Source organism: Salvelinus fontinalis, chromosome 3, assembly GCF_029448725.1.
Source record: "Salvelinus fontinalis isolate EN_2023a chromosome 3, ASM2944872v1, whole genome shotgun sequence".
Taxonomy (NCBI): domain Eukaryota; kingdom Metazoa; phylum Chordata; class Actinopteri; order Salmoniformes; family Salmonidae; genus Salvelinus; species Salvelinus fontinalis.
This window is the reverse complement of record NC_074667.1, coordinates 54,482,427-54,504,912: the sequence shown is the minus strand read 5'-3', so window position 1 is coordinate 54,504,912 and position 22,486 is coordinate 54,482,427. Positions and strand designations below refer to the sequence as shown.

Genomic DNA, 22,486 nt, shown 5'->3' with positions numbered 1-22,486 from the left:
AGTGCACTGGTTATCAAGGGGCAAAGTATTGACATATTTTTCTTAAATTGAGAGACAATCTTAAAGTTCTCTTTACTGACCATAATTTTCCCTTGTCTGACCACTTGCATGATGACAAGTTTCCCACACGACTGGCCTATCTGGGTGATATTTTTTCCTCACCTGAATGATCTGAATCTAGGATTACAGGGACTCTCCACAACTATATTCAATATGCCGGACAAAATTGAGGCTATGATTAAGAAGTTGGAGATCTTTTCTGTCTCCGTTAACAAGGACAACACACAGGTCTTTCCATCATTGTATGATTTGTGTGCAAATGAACTCAAGCTTACAGACAATGTCAAATGTGATATAGTGAAGCTGAGTGAGCTGGGTGCGCAATTACTTTACCGAAACGGACAACACAAACAACTGAATTCGTCATCCCTTTCATGCCCTGCCTCCAGTCCACTTACCGATATTTGAACGAGAGAGCCTCATCGAAATAGCAACAAGCAGTTCTCTGAAAATTGTATTTAATCAGAAGACACTGCCAGATTTCTGGATAGGGCTTCGCTCAGAGTTTCTTGCCTTGGCAAATTACACTGTTAAGACACTGATGCCCTTTGCAACCACGTACCTATGTGAGAGTGGATTCTCAGCCCTCACTAGCATGAAAACTAAATACAGGCACAGACTGTGTGGAACAAAAAATTAAGACTGAGACTCTCCAGTACAACCCAACATTGCAAATTTATGTGGGGTGGCAGGGTAGCCTAGTGGTTAGAGCGTTGGACTAGTAACCAGAAGGTTGCAAGATCAAATCCCTGAGCTGACAAGGTAAAAATCTATAGTTCTGCCCCTGAACAAGGCAGTTAACCCACTGTTCCTAGGCTGTCATTAAAAATAAGATTTTGTTCTTAACTCTACTTGCTTAGTTAAATAAAGTTGAAAAAAAATGTCTATCCTTTCAAGCACAACCTTCTCATTAACCTGTGGTGAGTTATTCACAATTTTTGATGAACAAATAAGGTTGTATATGTAAGATGGCTAAATGAAGAGCAAAACTATTGATTATTATAGTATTATTATTGCCCTGGTCCTATAAGAGCTCTTTGTCACTTCCCACAAGCCGTGTTGTGACAAAAACTCACTCATTCTTATGTTTAATAAATGTATCGTATAGTGTGTCTGGCAGGTTTACAATGGCAAAAGACAACATTTGAGAGTGCGCTGACCCTGGTGCTAGAGGGGATACGCAGCTGGAGGTTGAATGTTTGAAGGGGTACGTGGCTATTATAAGGGCACAAGGCAAGACCCAGATGCAGACACAAGAGGCAGATGGTTAGGGTCTTTGTTGTTTAATTATAATCCAAAAGGAGTAGGCAGTGGACAGGCAAAAGGTCAAAACCAGTTCTGAGTCCAAGAGGTAAAGAATGGCAGGCAGGCTCGATGTCAGGGCAGGCAGAAGGGTCAGTTAGGCGGGTATGGAGTCTAGAAAAACAGGCAAGGGTCAAAATCGGGAAGACTTGAAAAATAGAATAGAAGCCAGGAGCACGGGGAAAACACGCTGGTTGACTTGAAAACATACACGACGAACTGGCACAGAGAGACAGGAAACACAGGGATAAATACACTGGGGAAAATAAGTGACACCTAAAGACAATCACAAGAACAGGTGAAACAGATCAGGGCATGACAACTATAAAAAGTTTGGGAACTGCTGATATAAGGAAATAAGTCAATTGAAAAAAAAATATGAAGCCCTAATCTATGGATTTCACATGACTAGGAATACAGATATGCATATATTAGTCACAGATACCTAAACAAACAAAAAAGTTAGGGGTGTGGATCAGAAAACCAGTCAGTATTTGGTGTGACCACCATTTGCCTCATGCAGCTTGACATTTCCTTCGCATAGAGTTGATCAGGCTGTTGATTGTGGCCTGTGGAATGTTGTCCCAATTCTCTTCAATGGCTGTGCGAAGTTGCTGGATATTGACGGGAACTGGAACATGCTGTTAAACACGTCGATCCAGAACATCCCAAACATGCTCGATGCTCAATGGGTGACATGTCTGGTGAGTATGCAGGCCATGGAAGAACTGGAACATTTTCAGCTTCTAGGAATTGTGTACAGATAGATCCTTGTGACATGGGGCCGTGCATTATCATGCTGAAACATGAAGTGATGGCGGTGGATGAGACAATGGACCTCAATATCTCATCACGGTATCTCTGTGCATTCAAATTGCCATCGATAAAATGCAATTGTGTTCATTGTTCGTAGCTTATGCCTGCCCATACCATAACCCCACCACCACCATAGATCACTCTGTTCACAAAGTTGACATCAGCAAATGGCTCACCCACACGACCCCATACATGTGTTCTGCGGTTGAGGCCAGTTGGACGTACTGCCAAATTCTCTAAAACAATGTTGGAGACAGCTTATGGCAGAGAAATGAATGTTCAATTCTCTGGCAACAGCTCTGTTGGACATTCCTGCAGTCAGCATGCCAATTGTACGCTCCCTCAACTTGCAGTGGTGTAAAGTACTTAAGTAAAAATACTTTAAATTACTACTTAAGTCGTTTTTTGTCTGTACTTTACTTAACTATTTATATTTTTGCCAACTTTTACTTTTACTGCACTACATTCCTCAAGAAAATAATGTACTTTTTATTCCATACATTTTTCCTGACACCCAAAAGTACTCATTACATTTTGACAGGAAAATGGTCCAATTCACACACTTATCAAGAGATCATCCCTACTGCCTCTGATCTGGCGGACTGACTAAACACAAATGCTTTGTTTGTAAATTATGTCTGAGTGTATGTCAATAAATTATTTCAATAAAAATGTAAATAAAATTGTGCAGTCTGATTTGCTTAATATAAGTAATTTTAAATGGTTTATACTTTTACTTTTGATACTTAATTATATTTAAAACCAAATACTTTTATTGAAGTAGTATTTTACTGGGTGACTTTCACTTGAGTCATTTTCTGTCTTCACCGACATGTTCAACCTCTCCCTGTCCGAGTCTGTAATACCAACATGTTTTAAGGAGACCACCATAGTCCCTGTGCCCAAGAACACTAAGGTAACCTGCCTAAATGACTACCGACCCGTAGCACTCACGTCTGTAGCCATGAAGTGCTTTGAAAGGCTTGTCATGGCTCACATCAACACCATTATCCCAGAAACCCTAGAGCCACTCTAATTGTCATACCGCCCCAACAGATCCACAGATGATGCAATCTCTATTGCACTCCACACTGCCCTTTCCCAGCTGGACAAAAGTAACACCTATGTGAGAATGCTATTCATTGACTACAGCTCAGCGTTCAACACCATAGTACCATCAAAGCTCATCACTAAGCTAAGGAACCTAGGACTAAACACCTCCCTCTGCAACTGGATCCTGGAATTCCTGACAGGCCGCCCCCAGTTGGTAAGGGTAGGTAACAACACATCCGCCACGCTGATTCTCAACACAGGGGCCCCTCAGTGGTGTGTGCGCAGTTCCCTCCTGTACTCCTTGTTCACTCATGACTGCACGGCCAGGCACGACTCCAACACCATTAAGTTTGCCGATGACACAATAGTGGTAGGCCTGATCACCGACAACAATGAGACAGCCTATAGGGAGGTCAGACACCTGGCCGTCTGGTGCCAGGACAACTACCTCTCCCTCAACGTGATCAAGACAAAGGAGATTATTGTGGACTACAGGAAAAAGAGGGCCGAGCACGCACACAATTATCAACGGGGCTGTATTGGAGCAGGTTGAGAGCTTCAAGGTCCTTGGTGTCCACATCACCAACAAACTGACATGGTCCAAGCACACCAAGACAGTCGTGATGAGGGTCACGACAAAACCTATTCCCCCTCAGGAGACTGAAAAGTTTTGCCATGGGTCCTCAGATCCTCAGAAAGTTCTACAGCTGTACCATCGAGAGCATCCTGACTGGTTGCATCACTGCCTGGTATGGCAACTGCTCGGCCTCCGACCGCAAGGCACTACAGAGGGATGTGCGTACGGCCATGCCATCGCGTCCTGCCATCCAGGACCTCTACACCAGGTGGTGTCAGAGGAAGGACCTAAAAATTGTCTAAGACTCCAGTCACCCTAGTCATAGACTGTTCTCTCTGCTACCGCACGGCAAGCAGTACCGGAGCGCCAAGTATGTTTCCAAGAGGCTTCTAAACAGCTTCTACCCCCAAGCCATAAGACTCCTGAACATCTAATAAAATGGTTACCCAGACTATTTGCATTGGTCCAGCCCTTCTCCCCCGATTGCTCATTTTGGCCGGGCAGCCAGTTCTAGGAAGTCTTCATGATTCCAAACTTCTTCTTTAAGAATGATGGAGGCCACTGTCTTCTTGGGGACTTTATATGCTGCAGCAATTTTTTGGCACCCTTCCCCAGATCTGTGCCTCGACACAATCCTGTCTCGGAGCTCTACAGACAATTCCTTCAACCTCATGACTTGTTTTTTGCTCTGCCATGCACTGTCAACTGTGGTACCTTTACGTAGACAGTTGTGTGCCATTCCAAATCATGTCCAATCAATTCAAGTTGCAGAAACATCAAAGATAATCAATGGAAACAGCATGTACCTGAGCTCAATTTCTTGTCTCATTGCAAATGGCCTGAATACTAATGTAAATGAGGTATTTCTGTTTTGCATTTTTTTTTACATTTGCAAAAATTGTCATTATGGGATATTGAGTGTAGATTGAGGAGGAAAAACATTTATTTAATACATTCAAAATAAGTCTGTAAAGTAAAGGAAATTGGTTAAAGTAAAGGGGTCTGAATGTTGTTTTCTGAATGCACTGTATTTTTATCAATACATTACAATAGGCCTCCTAAGACAAACAGAACTGATGGCACAGTAACTTTATTCAGAAACAAAGAGTAAACATTTAAAAAAGAGAAACATAAGCATGTATAAATAAAACCATCTGGAGTTTCCAGTTTAAATTATTACCGGTAAACACACCTGACAATTGATAGGCTACACAAACATCAAACTGATGGAGTAGACTACACAAACATCACATTATAAATGCTTGCATTTACAGTCTCAGAGTTCACATACTGGATCACTGATAGTGTGACATTAATACACTAAGACACTTCTTCATTAAGTTGGCTGTCCTTTTCGTACACAGAACACTTAAGAGCGTTTGTGAATATACATATGGTACATTTTGTCTTGAAAATACTGTACCACTATTATAAGTGCTTGCACTTTGGTAGTTTTGTTCAGAGACAACCACACTGCTTTTTCAAATAGGGATTTGCAATGCTTTGACAATTGAATAGGGGAGAAATGGTATGCACGTCCTGTCCTAATCGCACAAGCTGAACTATTACAGAAATACAAAAGTGCATTAATCTACACATCTTCTGTACACAATATTAATGGTAATTGCTTAGTGTATGATTTGTTCATACTGTGTTTAATACTGCGGTTGACATTTGGAGAACTGGACAAGTTGAATCATATTCCCTCTTGTACAGATAGACATTGTAGTCATTTAGCAGACGCTGTTATTCAGAGCGACTTACAGGAAAAATTTGGGTTAAGTGCTTTGCTCAAGGGCACATCAAAAAAAAAATTCACCTAGTCGGCTCAGGTATTCGAACCAGCGACCTTTCGGTTACCGTCCCACTGCTCTTAACCACTGCCGCTGCTATGCAAGTGATTTTGTTGATGTAACATATTCACTTTATTTTTGGACAATTGCAACATAAACAGAAAGCTCTGCTTAAGAAAAGACCCATATTAGCTTTGCATGACATAATAGGATCAATTAGGCAGTGACCTCCAGGCAGAGTGAGATCATTTCAAACCATTTCCAGAAGCCTATGGTATAGCGGCCTTACGGAAGACATTTTCGTTGCCCATTTAAGAGAAAAAAACACTCAAAATCATGTTGACAAAAATAACCTCTGCCATGTTTAAATTCTCTCTTAATACTCCACCGGGACTTATCCTAATCATAAGAAAACATTGGACTTTTTTTAAAGGTAAAAAAACAAAACATGAAGTCTATCATCACATTTTCACATGTAAATCAGGTTCTGTAAAACATTTAGTGGGTGGATGATAAGGCAAGTTTACACCAAACACAGCATCATTGACCAGCACTGTACAGTGTGCCTGTCCTACACCAGGGGTGTCAAACTCATTCCATGGAGGGCAAATTGTCTGCTGGTTTCTGTTTTTTCCTTTCAATTAAGACCTAGAGGGAGTTCCTTACTAAATCAGTGACCTTAATTCATCAATCAGGTACAAGGGAGGAGCGAAAACCAGCAAACACTCAGCCCGCCGTGGAATGAGTTTGACACGTGTTCTACACGCTCATGATCCATACCACCATTATGTCCATTACACCATGATCTGTTGTGTTACAAACACCGTGTAACGCATACGGATTCCATCTGGTCTGGGGACTTCTGACATTGCACATCTTCCACAGAAAGATTCCCATAGTGATGTCAGAAACAACTTCCTCTGTTCAGTTTCCTGTAATTATTTTGGTGGAGGCCTCACATGACGGACCACTTTCTTCTCGTACACGGTCCTCATGGACTTTTCCACCTGTTTGAGGAACACCTGGGGAATCCGACCACACAGGGTGTTGACTGTGTCCAGAAACTTGGTCTGGAGGGGATAGAACAGCGACTGGAACAAGTTGTCCTCAAAGGGGTACTACGAAACAGAACCATTGCATGCCTCAGGGTTAGACACCAGTAGTGGTAGCTTATCAAACCACACAGAAATCAACAGTACCATTGCCTACTGTAGGCACTGTAGAGGGGGATGCATATGAATCATATCCTCTGGCTAATAAAAGGCATATCTATGGACAGCAGAGGGGGCTGATGTTGCTGTGAGACAAGGATTTCCTTATGTAAACATGTCCACAGCGTTTGCTGTCCAAGGAGAAAAGGACAAAGGAAACAATAATCCACTAAAATGAATAGATTATTCTTACCTCGTGTACGGCATCATAAACGACTTTAAAGGCTGGTTGCTTGTCGTCGTGATACACTCCTCGGTTCCCATGGAGAATGGACACGCCTTCCTCCTCAGCTCCTTTACAGTTGCTCCCATACATGCAGTGATCAGGCCTGTAGTTCCACTGGCATGGGAAGGTGTACAGACACTCTGCAAACACACCGTTATACGTCTGTTACTTCAGATTTCTGCACAATGTCCCCAAGATTGCCAGTGTATACTCTCTCTGATACAAGTATTGTTACTGCCAAAGAGCATTTAGAAAAAAAATTACCTAATGACTTCAACGTGCAATGCTATTCGCTCAGGACCCTTCTAAGTTTTGCTTTACTGATTTAACAATTATCAAATTGCTTGCTTTACAACTACAAGGATTGTAGTCCTTTTAAACTGCATCAAATCCTGGCTTGTGAAGGGAGAATAACACCAACAGAGTATCCCCTTAAACCAGAAACATGGGTACACGTCAAAGAGAAAGATCAGACATGTTTCCATGGTGAGGCAGATATTATACAGTGACTGGCTGCTCCCACCACATGGCCATGTTTTTCCATTTGGGGATGCTGCTATGGGAATGGTTATTTCCTGAACAGGTTCTAATCATGTTGTCAGACAAACAATGCTCCTGCCAAGTCTACTTAAGGCTTGGAACACTTAATACCCATCTCGCAGACTGCACCTGTGTCAATCTGCTGCTGCAGCCACAGGCTTGTTTAGTTCCACAGCGTTGACTTAATTCAGGAGTTATTTCTTGTGGATGTATTAGAGAAAACCAATACCTACACCTGCTTGAAGGAATTATATTGAATTCCATACAAGCTGACATTCACGCGAAGACCCTTTGGAATTACATTTTGGGGAAACATTCTAATTTGATACAGGCCTAAGTATAGCTATTGCTCTTGCTGTCATCATGAATGGCGGTGACATTATATACAACTTTATTTTCCTATTTGTAGTTGACAATTTCTTCCAAGTCAATGACAGCACTCTGCTACATTGAGGAAGACAGAGGGAGGCAGAGTGTACCAGGGCCCAGTTTTCCAAAAGCATCTTAAGGCTAAGTTCATCGTTAGAACCTTCAAAGGAGCGGTTTCCCAAAACCATCATTATTGACGTTGCACTAGAAAGCACTCGTAATCGAACGCCTGCCTCAGACCACTCGTAGACAGCTAAGTGCGTCGTTAGATGCTTGCCCTTCCGCATCACTTTCTACAAAAAAGATTTAAGCTAAACATACAATAACATGGTTTATCGTTTCCCTGTGACCGCTGATAACTTCAGAACAAAATGGACTACAAATACAAAGTTACCAATATCTTTGCAATTGATACAAACAAGCAACATATATGTTAATGCATATGATAAATGCATTAAAATATAAATACATTAGGGAAAGAGGCATACCTAGTCAGGTGCACAACTGAACGCAATTAACCGAAATGTGTCTTTCGCATTTAACCCTGAATCAGAGAGGTGTGGGGGCTACCTAAATCGACGTCATCGGCGCCCGGGGAACAGCTGTTGTTGGGGATTAACTGCATTGCTCAAGTGTAGAACGGCAGATTTTTAGGCATTACTGTACATACAGTTGAAGTCGGAAGTTTACATACACTTAGGTTAAAACTTAAACCACTCCACAAATGTCTTGTTAACAAACTATAGTTTTGGCAAGTCGGTTAGGACATCTATTTTGTGCAAGTCATTTTCCCAACAATTGTTTACAGACAGATTATTTCACTTATTATTCACTGTATCGCAATTCCAGTGGGTCGGGAGTTTACATACACTAAGTTGACTGTGCCTTTAAACAGCTTGGAAAATTCCAGAAAATGTCACGGCTTTAGAAGCTTCTGATTGACTCAAATTATGTCAATTAGCCTATTGGAGGTGTACCTGGGATGTATTTCAAGGCCTACCTTCAAACTCAGTGCCTCTTCGCTTGACATCATGTGAAAATCAAGAGAAAATCAGCCAAGACCTCAGAAGTCTGGTTCATCCTTGGGAGCAATTTTCAGACACCTGAAGGTACCACGTTCATCTGTACAAACAATAGTACGCAAGTATAAACACCATGGGACCATGCAGCCGTCATACCGCTCAGGAAGGAGACGCGTTCTGTCTCCTAGAGACGTACTTTGGTGCAAAAAGGGCAAATCAATCCCAGAACAACAGCAAAGGACCTTGTGAAGATGCTGGAGGAAACAGGTACAAAAATATCTATAACCACAGTAAAACGAGTGGATATAACAAAAGTAAACAAAAATATAACTGTTTGGCCATAATGACTATCGTTTTGCTTGGAGGAAAAACGGGGAGGCTTGCAAGCCAAAGAACACCATCCCAACCGTGAAGCACGGGGGTGGCAGCATCATGTTGTGGGGGTGCTTTGCTGCAGGAGGGACTGGTACACTTCACAAAATAGACAGCATGAGGAAGGAAAAGGATGTGAATATATTGAAGCAACATCTCAAGACATCAGTCAGGAAGTTAAAGCTTGGTCGCAAATGGGTCTTCCAAATGGATAATGACCCCAAGCATACTTCTAAAGTTGTGGCAAAATGGCTTAAGGACAACAAAGTCAAGGTATTGGAGTGGCCATCACAAAGCCCTGACCTCAACCCTATAGAAAATGTCTAGGCAGAACTGAAAAAGTGTGTGCGAGCAAGGAGACCTACAAACCTGACTCAGTTACACCAGCTCTGTCAGGAGGAATGGGCCAAAATTCACCCAACTTATTGTGGGAAGCTTGTGGAAGGCGCCCCGAAATGTTTGACACAAGTTAAACAATTTAAAGGCAACGCTACCAAATACTTATTGAGTGTATGTAAACTTCTGACCCACTGGGAATGTGATGAAAGAAATAAAAGCTGAAATAAATCCTTCTCTCTACTATTATTCTGACATTTCACATTCTTAAAATAAAGTGGTGATCCTAACTGACCTAAGACAGGGAATTTTTACTAGGATTAAATGTCAGGAATTGTGAAAAACTGAGTTGAAATGTATTTGGCTAAGGTGTATGTAAACTTCCGACTTCAACTGTACATTTCATGTTCAATAAATTTTAGTTCTATTTTCCTACTTGTAGGCTACTGACTGTAATTTCTCATATTTTATAATGTGTGTGCAATGATGTGGCAAATCAGTGATTTAATGCATTTTTATTGGTTAAGCATTAGAATAAGCCACCTCAATATTTGCAGCCAGGTGGTAAAATCTCTCTCTAGGAGCTGATCCGTCGTCAGTATTGTGAAATAATTGGAATGTTAAGGTAAGATTTGAATTGAGAAAGCTGACCCGAGAGCAGCGGTGCCTTTCTTTCAATCCTATCAGTATCGACAAATGCTCCAACGACGCACTTAGCGACTGTTCTCTCTGCATGGTGTTCTGGGAAAGGCATGTTACACCTACAGCTGTAGGAGAGATGTATCGTTAAAAACACTCGTAAGCCTAAGTTCCATCGCTATCGGGGAACCGGGCCAAGATTTGTAGTGGAAGGGAGAGGGAGGAAGAGTGTGCCTGAGTTGTAGTGGAAGAGAGAGGGAGGAAGAGTGTGCCTGAGTTGTAGTGGAAGAGAGAGGGAGGAAGAGTGTGCCTGAGTTGTAGTGGAAGAGAGAGGGAGGAAGAGTGTGCCTGAGTTGTAGTGGAAGAGAGAGGGAGGATGAGTATACCTGAGTTGTAGTGGAAGATGATATTTAAGAGATCTTGGTCACCCCAGGTGATGTGATTCTTGTACTTCTGGTAGAGTGGGTGGAGGAGGTCCTCCCATGACAGGCCACTGGGTATCATGCTGTTCTGGAATAGGAACAAGGACTGTTTTACTCCACCGCTTAGGGAGTGTGGCGATCGCAGAGCCTCAGTCTACTCTACTCTGAGCACTCAGATTATTGACGCTGACTGCCAATAAGTGACACATCTGTTGCTGGTTGGGTTCAGATAGATACGATTGATAAAAACCAATCTCCTTGCAGCTTTCAGGTGGAAAACAGGGAAGGCATGACCAAAATACCAAACGGAGATGACCAAAAGGCTTAATGATTGATGATGTTCCTTACTTTGAACAGAGTGCTTCGTATCCTTGTGAGGTTCATCAGCATGACTCCTGAGTTGACCCCGGTGACCCCGTAGAAGGGATGGCGTGCAAAGCGGCTATACCAGCCTATCTTAGGGATCTCATGCTCTGGGGCCATAGCAGCCAGCTGGGTGGTGTTGAAGGCCTTGAGGAAACTCCACATATCATCCATGGGCCTGAGGAACAGCACATCTGTATCCACGTAGAGTAAAGAGTCTACATCCTTTAGGATCACCTGTTAGGACAATAATCATGTGTAGGTTACTATCAGAATAATTAATGTCCTCTTATTCCAGTGATGGTACATAATGCATACACACTACCATTCGAAAGTTTGGGGTCACTTAGAAATATCCTTGTTTTCGATGAAAACATACATGAAATGAGTTGCAAAATGAATAGGAAATATAGTCAAGACGTTGACAAGGTTATAAATAATGATTTTTAATTTAAATAATAATTGTGTCCTTCAAACATTGCTTTTGTTAAAGAATCACCAATTTTCAGCAATTACAGCCTTGCAGACCTTCGGCATTCTAGTTGTCAATTTGTTGAGGTATTCTGAAAAGATTTCACCCCATGCTTCCTGAAGCACCTCTCACAAGTTGGATTGGCTTGATGGGAACTTCTTACGTACTATACGGTCAAGCTGCTCCCACAACAGCTCAATAGGGTTGAGATCCGGTGGCTGTGCTGGCCACCCCATTATAGACAGAATACCAGCAGACTGCTTCTACCCTAAATAGTTATTGTATTGTTTGGAGCTGTGCTTTGGGGCATTGTCCTGTTGGAGGAGGAAATTGGCTCCAATTAAGCGCCGTCCACAGGGTATGGCTGGCGTTGCAAAATGGAGTGATAGCCTTCCTTCTTCAAGATCCCTTTAACCCTGTACAAATCTCCCACTTTACCACCCCCAGACCATCACATTGCATCCATCATGCTTGACAGATGGCATCAAGCACTCCTCCAGCATCTTTTCTGTGTCTCACAAATGTTCTTCTTTGTGATCTGAACACATCAAACTTAGATTTGTCTGTCCATAACACTTTTTTTTCAATCTTCCTCTGTCCAGTGTCCGTGTTATTTTACCCATCTTAATCTTTTGTTTTTATTGGCCAGTCTGAGATATGGCTTTTTCTTTGCAACTCTGCCTAGAAGGCCAACATCCCAGAGTCACCTCCTCACTCTTGACATTGAGACTGGTGTTTTGTGGGTACTATTTAATGAAGCTGCCAGTTGAAGACTTGGGAGGTGTCTGTTTCGCAAACTACACTCTAATTTACTTGTCAGCTTGCTCAGTTGTGCACCGGGGCCTCCCACTCTTTCTATTCTGGTTAGAGCCAGTTTGTGAAGGGAGTAGTACACAGCGTTGTACGAGATCTTCAGTTTCTTGGTAATTTCTCACGTGGAATAGCCTTTATTTCTTCGAACAAGAATATACTGATGAGTTTCAGAAGAAAGTTCTTTGTTTCTGGCCATTTTGAGCCTGTAATCGAACCCACAAATGCTGATGCTCCAGATACTCAACTAGTCTAAAGAAGGACAGTTTTATTTATTCTTTAATCAGCACAACAGTTTTCAGTTGTGCTAACATAACTGCAAAAGGGTTTTCAATTAGCCTTTTAAAAGTATAAACTTGGATTAGCTAACACAACATTGGAACACAGGAGTGATGGTTGCTGATAATGAGCCTCTGTACACCCATGTAGATATATACATTGCTCAAAAAAATAAAGGGAACACTAAAATAACACATCCTAGATCTGAATGAATGAAATATTCTTATTAAATACTTTTTTCTTTACATAGTTGAATGTGCTGACAACAAAATCACACAAAAATGATCAATGGTAATCAAATTTATCAACCCATGGAGGTCTGGATTTGGAGTCATACTCAAAATTAAAGTGGAAAACCACACTACAGGCTGATCCAACTTTGATGTAATGTCCTTAAAACAAGTCAAAATGAGGCTCAGTAGTGTGTGTGGCCTACACGTGCCTGTATGACCTCCCTACAATGCCTGGGCATGCTCCTGATGAGGTGGCGGATGGTCTCTTTAGGGATCTCCTCCCAGACCTGGACTAAAGCATCCGCCAACTCCTGGACAGTCTGTGGTGCAACGTGGCGTTGGTGGATGGAGCGAGACATGATGTCCCAGATGTGCTCAATTGGATTCAGGTCTGGGGAACGGGCGGGCCAGTCCATAGCATCAATGCCTTCCTCTTGCAGGAACTGCTGACACACTCCAGCCACATGAGGTCTAGCATTGTCTTGCATTAGGAGGAACCCAGGGCCAACCGCACCAGCATATGGTCTCACAAGGGGTCTGAGGATCTCATCTCGGTACCTAATGGCAGTCAGGCTACCTCTGGCGAGCACATGGAGGGCTGTGCGCCCCCCCAAAGAAATGCCACCCCACACCATGACTGACCCACCGCCAAACCGGTCATGCTGGAGGATGTTGCAGGCAGCAGAACGTTCTCCACGGCGTCTCCAGACTCTGTCACTTCTGTCACGTGCTCAGTGTGAACCTGCTTTCATCTGTGAAGAGTACAGGGCGCCAGTGGCGAATTTGCCAATCTTGGTGTTCTCTGGCAAATGCCAAACGTCCTGCACGGTGTTGGGCTGTAAGCACAACCCCCACCTGTGGACGTCGGGCAATCATACCACCCTCATGGAGTCTGTTTCTGACCGTTTGAGCAGACACATGCACATTTGTGGCCTGCTGGAGGTCATTTTGCAGGGCTCTGGCAGTGCTCCTCCTTGCACAAAGGCGGAGGTAGCGGTCCTGCTGCTGGGTTGTTGCCCTCCTACGGCCTCCTCCACGTCTCCTGATGTACTGGCCTGTCTCCTGGTAGCGCCTCCATGCTCTGGACACTACGCTGACAGACACAGCAAACCTTCTTGCCACAGCTCGCATTGATGTACCATCCTGGATGAGCTGCACTTCCTGAGCCACTTGTGTGGGTTGTAGACTCCCGTCTCATGCTACCACTAGAGTGAAAGCACCGCCAGCATTCAAAAGTAACCAAAACATCAGCCAGGAAGCATAGGAACTGAGAAGTGGTCTGTGGTCACCACCTGCAGAACCACTCCTTTATTGGGGGTGTCTTGCTAATTGCCTATAACTTCCACCTGTTGTCTATTCCATTTGCACAACAGCATGTGAAATGTATTGTCAATCAGTGTTGCTTCCTAAGTGGACAGTTTGATTTCACAGAAGTGTGATTGACTTGGAGTTACATTGTGTTGTTTAAGTGTTCCCTTTATTTTTTTGAGCAGTGTATTTTTTTAAATTCCGTTTCCATCTACAATAGTCATTTACAACATTAACAATGTCTATACTGTATTTCTCATAAATTTGATGTTATTTTAAATTTACTTTTTTGAATCTGACATTTTTAAGTGACCCCAAACTTTTGAACGGTAGTGTATATGGGATTATTTCTTTGATTTAACTAGGCAAGTCAGCTAAGAACAAATTCTTATTTACAATGACGGCCTACACCGGCCAAACCCGGACGACGCAAGGCCAACTGTGCGCAGCCCTATGGGACTCCCAATCATGGCAGGTTGTGATACAGCCTTCGACTCCAGGGTGTCTGTAGTGACGCCTCTAGCACTGTGATGCAGTGCCTTAGACCACTGCGCCAGAATGGCTTGACGGAAGATTAATCACAAAGCAATCTGTTCCTGATGAGAATCAAATAGCACTCGGCTCCTGCAAAGTAGAGGGTTTGTGTTGCATCATCTGCCAATCAATAAAGTTGCAGACATGGATTGCTTACCACTTTTTACAACGGTGCAATGTGTACAAAAACAAAGCAATGTGTGCACACGGTTTGATGATTTAAAGACTGTCCATTAAAAAGTCAATGAATGGCCACGGCAATGCTTTAATTAAGTTATTGAATTAAATCTCCGGGGATTGCTTGTTTGTTAAGTAACAGTCAATGGGTATGAATAAAGCCATATATTATCATACTGAGGTAACTGATTATATACCAACAAGTAAAACCCATCATAAAGTATTCATACTATTATTACCTGGGTATATCATTATTCTACCTGCGTAAATTAAGCTAAACGTATCTAATAGAAAATGCATTGGGGTCGGGATGCAGCCCAGAGTGGCATGGTAATAAGAAAACTGATGACATGGGCAATTCCCTTAACACATTTTCTAATGAATATAGCTTTATCAGTTTATAGGTTTGATAGATATGATTCAAATCAAAGTTTATTGGTCGCGCACACAGATTTGCAGATGTTGTCGCAGGTGTAGCGAAAGGCCTATGTTTCTAGCTCCAACAGTGTAGTAATTATGATTAGGTACACAGAGCAATAAGAGAGACGATGTGCTGCAGCCTTACAGGGAGAAACAGCCTCTGGGCAGCGCAGGGCTTGAACAGCTTTTTCCATTCCTCTGCATTCCCCACAGAGAACGTGATTGGGTAGATACTGTACTGGAACTTGTTTGTGATAGCATGGGGCCACTGGCTCAGCTGAAAGAGAAACTACACAAAGTCACTAAACATCATCATTTGCTGTGAGAGGTCGCACAGCCATTTTTAGATGCAATCACAGGAAGTCTCATTTAATTTCCAAAGAAACAAAAGCACAACTTGAGCGCATTTTCAAAAGGTTGAGTCAAGAGGTGTAGAGGAACGGGATCACTGAGAGAGCTGATGGAAATATTCATTATTATGACACATGATACACTCCTTAGAGTTCAAGTCTACATAAACACCGCAGGAAGTTCTTGTAAACCAAGTAAGTAATGTCTTTACAGTAAGTGCAGCGGTGTTGTACATTGACCATAATGCTGCCAGTTATTGTTATAACTACGCCCAACTGCCAGTTAAACTAACCTAAACAAAAGGAGGTAGAAAAAATGATCCCATTCTGTCCAAGCCTGAGGGTTATCCCCTTAAAGTCAACACTGCTGTCACACATAGAAGCCTACGTTTTTCTGATGTGTTAGACCCTCAAGCCCTCCATAATCAATTTGGCCATGAGACAAAGATCAGTGTGAGGAGCAGGCAGGATTTCTGCTGACGAGGTGCACAGATCAAAGAGGTCAGAAACCTTTTTAGCTTGTTTCTAATTCCTTTTCACCAGCACAGGCCGGATGTGAAGCATTCCATCTTCTGCTCACATGCTACTAACCTTTGGGTTTAACCAACTCAACTTCCTGCCTAGCATGAAGTCAATTACAAAGGGGAGGTTCTCAGATGGTAAACATACCATAACCCATAAACACACAAAGGGTATGTAGCCCCATGCATGCACCGTGTTTTCATTTATGTAGGCCAGGGCTCTCCAACCCTGTTTATGGAACCTACTCTCCTGTAGGTTCACTCCAACCCCAGTTTTACCTAACCTGATACAGCTTATCAAGCAGCTAATTATTAGAATCGGGTGTGCTAGATTAGGGTTGGAGCTAAAACCTACAGCATGGTAGCTCTCCAGGAACCGGGCTGGAGAGCCCTGAATGTAGGCTATATACCTTCAGGTTTACACAGTAGCATAAGACATTGACTTTCGTAAAGCTTGAGTCGTGAATAAACTAACATTGACTGAAAACTTGCATGGTTAATGCGGTGAGGCAAACGTCTGGGGGATATATGATCCGACCTTGAGATAAAAGGGTCTGATGCCTGTAAGGCGTTAGAGGGCAAGTGAGAGGGAGATCAAAAAATGTTAGATCTGTTTTTTGTTTTTTTAACATGCCAATACTTCGATCTGGCAGTGAATGTCATCTATTACTGAGCATGGAAGAACATTAAACAAGATACTGTCAGTATGAAAAGCATGAGAGTCTTTGAAAATATTCAAATAGTCCTATATTTCATTGAGAATTACAGTGGTCCTTTTCTAGAAACATACCGTACCTAAAGCCTAGATCATGTACATTGTTAAGGGGATACTTACCCCCTTTTCAAACTGTGAGGTCAAGGGGTCCTCTGCAAAGATGTGGAATTTGATACTCTTGATGCTGAAGAGGAGGGCTGACTTGACCATGGTGAGCGTCTCATCCAGGCGGTTCCCACAGGCCACCACGGCCAGGTGCATGACCTCCTCAGCACGGGCGCGCTTCGATGCGGGCTGACCCACTCCCATGTCACTCCTCTGTCTGCTACAGGGATACACACAGGGGCAACAAGTATGAGACTCTCAGCTTACAGAAGGCTCCTCAGGCTTGCTCATCAACAGAATGGCAGAGCCGTGCCGCTGCATAGCAACGCTGATACTTCTTCATGGACATGTCAACGGCCACGAGAACAGATCTGAACATGACAGGACATGGCTTAGACACATATTCCAGACAGTACATAATCACACTGTTTCTACTGACAGACAGCTAACCAACATGTTCATATTCAAGGCCCCCTACAAGACATCCCTGTCATATGCTCAGGGTGAGCAGCACTCCCTCTATACCCTTCTCCCTGTCCTGTAGTGTAGGTCTGTATATACCCACTGGGCTTTGTTCTCTCATGTTCAAGGCCAAGTCGTTTCTATAGCTGACATAAAAATGCTCTCTGCACAACAACAGAGACTGCCAATGAATTCAAATGGATTCAGCAGAGCAGAATAAATCACACGCTGAAGAAGAAAAATGCGTATAGCTCAACGTAGAACTAGACCTAAATCCTCAAGTTGCATTTTAGAGAAACACCGTATGGGATGGTTTTTATGATGCGTGTAAATGTAAACATTAGCATACGCAAAGGAAGAATGTTCTAAAGAAGGATTTTGGGACCAAAGTATCCCTCATTTGTGTGAGGATTTTGGAAAGGAAACATACTATTCTGCCAGAGGAAAGTGCAACATCTACCCAAGAGCTTCATGTAGGCAAAGAATGTGTCTTTTAGTCTAACAATCTGAAGGGGGAAACTGAAATGTGACAGGTGGGTTGCAGGACAGTCTCCAAGCGTGACACTTGGTTTTCTGCATGGCTGAGGGACAATCATGCAACACAGATTACAACGGATGGCAGAGCTCAGAGAAACCTGTCTTCTAGGCTTTGATGGCAGAGGCTCTTTCAAGAACAATTCGTGTTTATGAACATGTACTGTGTACATTATTACTAGGGGGAAAATGATACACCAAAAAAATACTGAGGGAGAGGCATATTGTCTTTTAACCTGCAACCTAACAATAAATGCTCAGAAAATGTGTTGTTCTATGATACATACTGCATTGCGTTATAGATGGCCTGGATCAGTGAAATTAATGTTGTGAACACAGTTAGTTAGACCAAACAAAGCCCCATTATTTATTGTAAGAAGAACATGCTGCTCATGTGAGGTAATCTTACATAGTGTTAGAACTATTTCCACCCATCTGGAAACATTTTGACAAACTCAGACTAGCTCTAAAGGGATACAAGGACTGCACTAATTATTGACAACAGAGAGTACTGTGCCTACGTGGCCTTGGGCACGCAACAATCTCTTTCAAATCATGAAGAAAGAGAAAACAGCTTAGAAGAGCACAGTGACAATACAGCTTACCTTAATCAACAAATCTATCAAACATTACTTCAACTATTTAGAAATTCCATCAGATACGAGCCACTACTGCAATGCGCTGAAGGCTTGGATGAAACCTGTGTGAAGGGAATGCTATCAGAAGTTTTAGAAAAATCTGAAAATGTATCCTCCCTATGCATAATGGATTTCAAACAGAGGAGGCTGGTGGGAAAAGTTATAGGAGGATGGGCTTATGTCTGTAATGGAACGGTATCAAACATGTGGAAACCACGTTTGACTCTGTTCCATTCCAGCCATTACAATGAGCCTGTCCTCCTATAGCCCCTCCCACCAGCCTCCTCTGATTTCAATAAAGTAACAGTATCTTTGAGTGAATCATCACCCCTAGCTACATGCATTCTGTTTAACAGATTTCCCAGTTACTCAACGCCAACCTCTGTCAGGAGGTACTTAAGTGAGTGAGCTACCAAAAAGAGAGCTTTTTCCACCTGATGAGGCCCACGTAAGAAGTCTCTCAAACCTTGTCAGGATGCTCAGGTAAGCAGGGAGATTTCAAAGCCCTGCAGAAAGAGAGAGAGCATTCTCCAGTCATCCAAGATGACATTTTTATAGCTTTACATAATGTCAGTGCAACGGAATACCTTGTTGGCCTCGGGGGGACACTGTTTTACAGTATTCCAGATGATGGGGCAAGGAATTAGTTTAAAAAGGCTTATTAAATCAGATGTAACCATTGGTAGGAAAGTTTTTTTTTTAATGGCGACAGTATCATGCATGACCTTTCCTTACACACTGTGTGAGACAGACTGAAAAATACATGCTATATTGAGCCTGGATGTGAAACATCCATCAGCAGTGGAATACATTGACCAAAAGTAAGTGTTATTGCAGTGTAATTGTCTACAACAAGATATTATGACTGTAGAATTTAGTGTGAGCTGGGACAGCTGATGGTATATGTTAGGGAAGCAGCTCTTCTCCCTACTTTTATCCACAGGAAGCAGAGTGATACATCAAGAGGAAATGGTTTGATAAAAAGAGGAAAGAGTAACCAAGACAACATCATATCTTATATTTTATGGTAATTCTATGCCTCCCTTTCAGCCCTCCCCCTCACCAGAACCAATGGTAAAGTGCCTGAAGCTAAGGGAGATGTGCAATGTTTTTTTTATCAGAGCGCTTACTGCTTTGTTTGCTAAACCTACTTTGGTTATTTTCCTCCATCACCATTGGCCTCCACCCCATTTCTCTTATCAGTAGAGAGCACATGTGTGTGGGTGTGGTCACTGCCAGGACACTATGGTCCAGTCTGAATGCTTTATAAATGCTTCCAACCAGATCACTGATCAAACAGGACATTGTAGGTGAAAGCAAGCTTTACAACAGAAAGCATTGCCTTTAGAACATTGCCTTTAGACTATCAAATCTGGGCTATTATCATATCAGTGACAGCCATGACAGAGGGAATAGAAGGATGTTATGTTTTGGGTAAGAATTTGAGCAGGGCCCAAATTAGTATAATAAGAGACATAACAAAATGTACACACCTGGACAGAAATAGTGAATGATGACAAACCATTGTCTAGCTATTGTCTGCAAGGCACAGGAAAGAGGGGATGATGGCCATCAGTTGAGGTCATCTATACTGGTCTGTATTGGTCTACTTCGAAGGGACATGGCATCACACATCATATTATACACATTGACAAGTTCAGCCTCTTGACTTGAAGGTGGAGAGTTCTAAAAGATATGTAAAATGTATGCTCCTCAATCCCCAGTAGTGTAATGACTGGGTCTCCTTGGACTAATGTATGTTCCATCATCTTAAACTCTCTGAAGGTGACCTTTAAACCTGTTAACCACAGGACTTAAAAAAGGGATAAACCCCAGAGATCATGGGGTAAAAAGGTCAGATTAAACTATCAAATTGATTTCATTGTTTACAAAGCTACACAATTAGAATATTTTTACAACCACAAGACACTTCTTTGAGCTGATGTTGGGATTAAATTGGCACACAACTTACTGAATAGGTGATACCTTTGCAATAAATGTCATACATCCATCAGTCATTTAGAAAAATACATGTGATAATAAAAATAGGATTTGAATGACAAAAGCATGTTTGGTCCTCTCATGACTGATCAAGCCATTGTTTGGTGCCAACGTCCTTGAACATAATTGAGCCTATGTATATTTTTGATGGGGGGGGGGGGCACGTCTTCCTGAATGAATAAAGAGAAAGACAGGATACGTGTGGACTCATTCCATTACTTCCACAGGGAATAAAACCCGTCTATCTCTGTAAGCATATAGTCATGCAATCCGTATAAAGGTGCAAAAAAATCCTCATCTAACCTTTGAGACATCTTGCGTCTTTAAATGTGTTCCAAAACGTTGATGAAAAAAATAGGCGTGGAGAAACAAAAACATGAATCACATCAACATTAGCAAGCGAGTAATAGTGCGATAATTCCTTACCTCTTTGCGATCGCATTGCCTCCTCTACTGGATACTTTCGATACTTTTCGGTACGTGAGTGGTTGTTTGTGTGGAATGTGAAGTTCATCGAGAGTTTTTTTTGTTAACTTTGATGCAACATTGTTTCGAAGCCCCGAGAACTTCGGAAAATAGTTATCCTCCTCAACTTCTTTCAAAGGCGGATCGTCTGCAGCATTTCCCCCAAAAAAGTACAAAAGTAAAAAAACTCCAAAACAGACAGCGATCACAACAATTTTACAATGAATTCTCATCGTGAAAAATTGTTCTGATGATTTGGAGGAGCACAATATTCCTCTTTCATGTCTGTGAATACGTAATTACAGCTAGAGTTGACATTCTGTTACTACTCCGTTGCATTGCGCCGCAGATGACCCAGAGCGAAGAGGAGGAGCTTTCCACGTCCATGAACATCACTCAGTGGGAGTTTCTATATTCTCATACCGTAATCTTTAGAAGAGACGTGCAAGAGTTTTGTTTGACATCACAACGTGAACTCATACATCACAATGCATCAGTAGCTATGTTTACATTAAAGCTGCAACGTGCAGAAATCTCTCCGCCATTTCCTGGTTGCTAAAATTGTAATAGTTCGTCTATTCTAAGTTTATGTGACAAAACAAACCATTTTTAGTGTAGAGAATCATTGTACCATCTAAACCGTGGTGAAATATGTTTGAAACACCAAACATATTGTATTTTCAGCTGTTTGAAGCTGGTGTACAAAACCGAAAGTAAAAGATACACAAACGAAACTTAAGAACGGGAAGCATAGAACATATAAAACAGATCTACAACTTCTTAGACTTGCTGTCAATGAGAATGACAGATCTATGTGAATTTGGTCAGGTTGCCCAAAAAGTGACATATTGCAGCTTTAACTTGTCCAGTGATTTTTTTTTGTCAACATTTAAAAAAAAAGTTTGCATAGAAAATAGATGTGATGATTGCCTGCTAGGGTGCTGGACGTAATCATTTCACACCTAAAGAAACATTTAAAATCTAAAAAACGTGTAGAAAACTTGTAAAAATGTAGTGGTTGAAGTGTTACTCAATATACACAAGTAGAGTTTTGTATTGTTCAGTAGGAAAACAGTAGTGTTTCCAGTTGTAATCAGGTAGAGATTTTTACCATTTGATGTTGGTAGTAAATATGTATCACAACACTACAGCCAGATGACACAGGCTTTTTGTGACCGCAGAAAAATGCAAAACAGGAAGTAGAGTGTCCCTTTCCTTGTTTTTAGCTAGCTACTGTTTTTGTCATTCCTTTCATAGCCCTTATGCTGGCACAAGCTGTAAATATAACTTTCCTTTATGTTTTATGAATACTGTCAGGTCATTGGGTGGCAGGTAACCTAGCGGTTAAGAGCATTGAGCAG

General features: G+C 42.1%; 1 protein-coding gene across 2 annotated transcripts; it reads right to left on the bottom strand.

Moving 5' to 3' along the window:
• Positions 1-4,882: 4,882 nt before the first annotated feature.
• LOC129851132 (glucoside xylosyltransferase 2-like) lies at positions 4,883-21,500 on the bottom strand. Of its 2 annotated transcripts, none has more exons than XM_055917435.1 (7): positions 21,087-21,500; positions 17,041-17,245; positions 15,480-15,623; positions 11,087-11,338; positions 10,703-10,826; positions 7,006-7,178; positions 4,883-6,719 (listed from the first exon to the last, which is right to left on the bottom strand). In XM_055917435.1, exons 1-7 carry the CDS (start codon positions 21,356-21,358, stop codon positions 6,540-6,542), a joined length of 1,350 nt encoding a protein of 449 aa, XP_055773410.1. In that variant the 5' UTR covers positions 21,359-21,500; the 3' UTR covers positions 4,883-6,539. The 2 variants fall into 2 exon arrangements, with proteins under 2 accessions (XP_055773410.1, XP_055773411.1); XM_055917436.1 differs by having other exon boundaries at positions 15,480-15,611; positions 21,087-21,499.
• Positions 21,501-22,486: the final 986 nt, after the last annotated feature.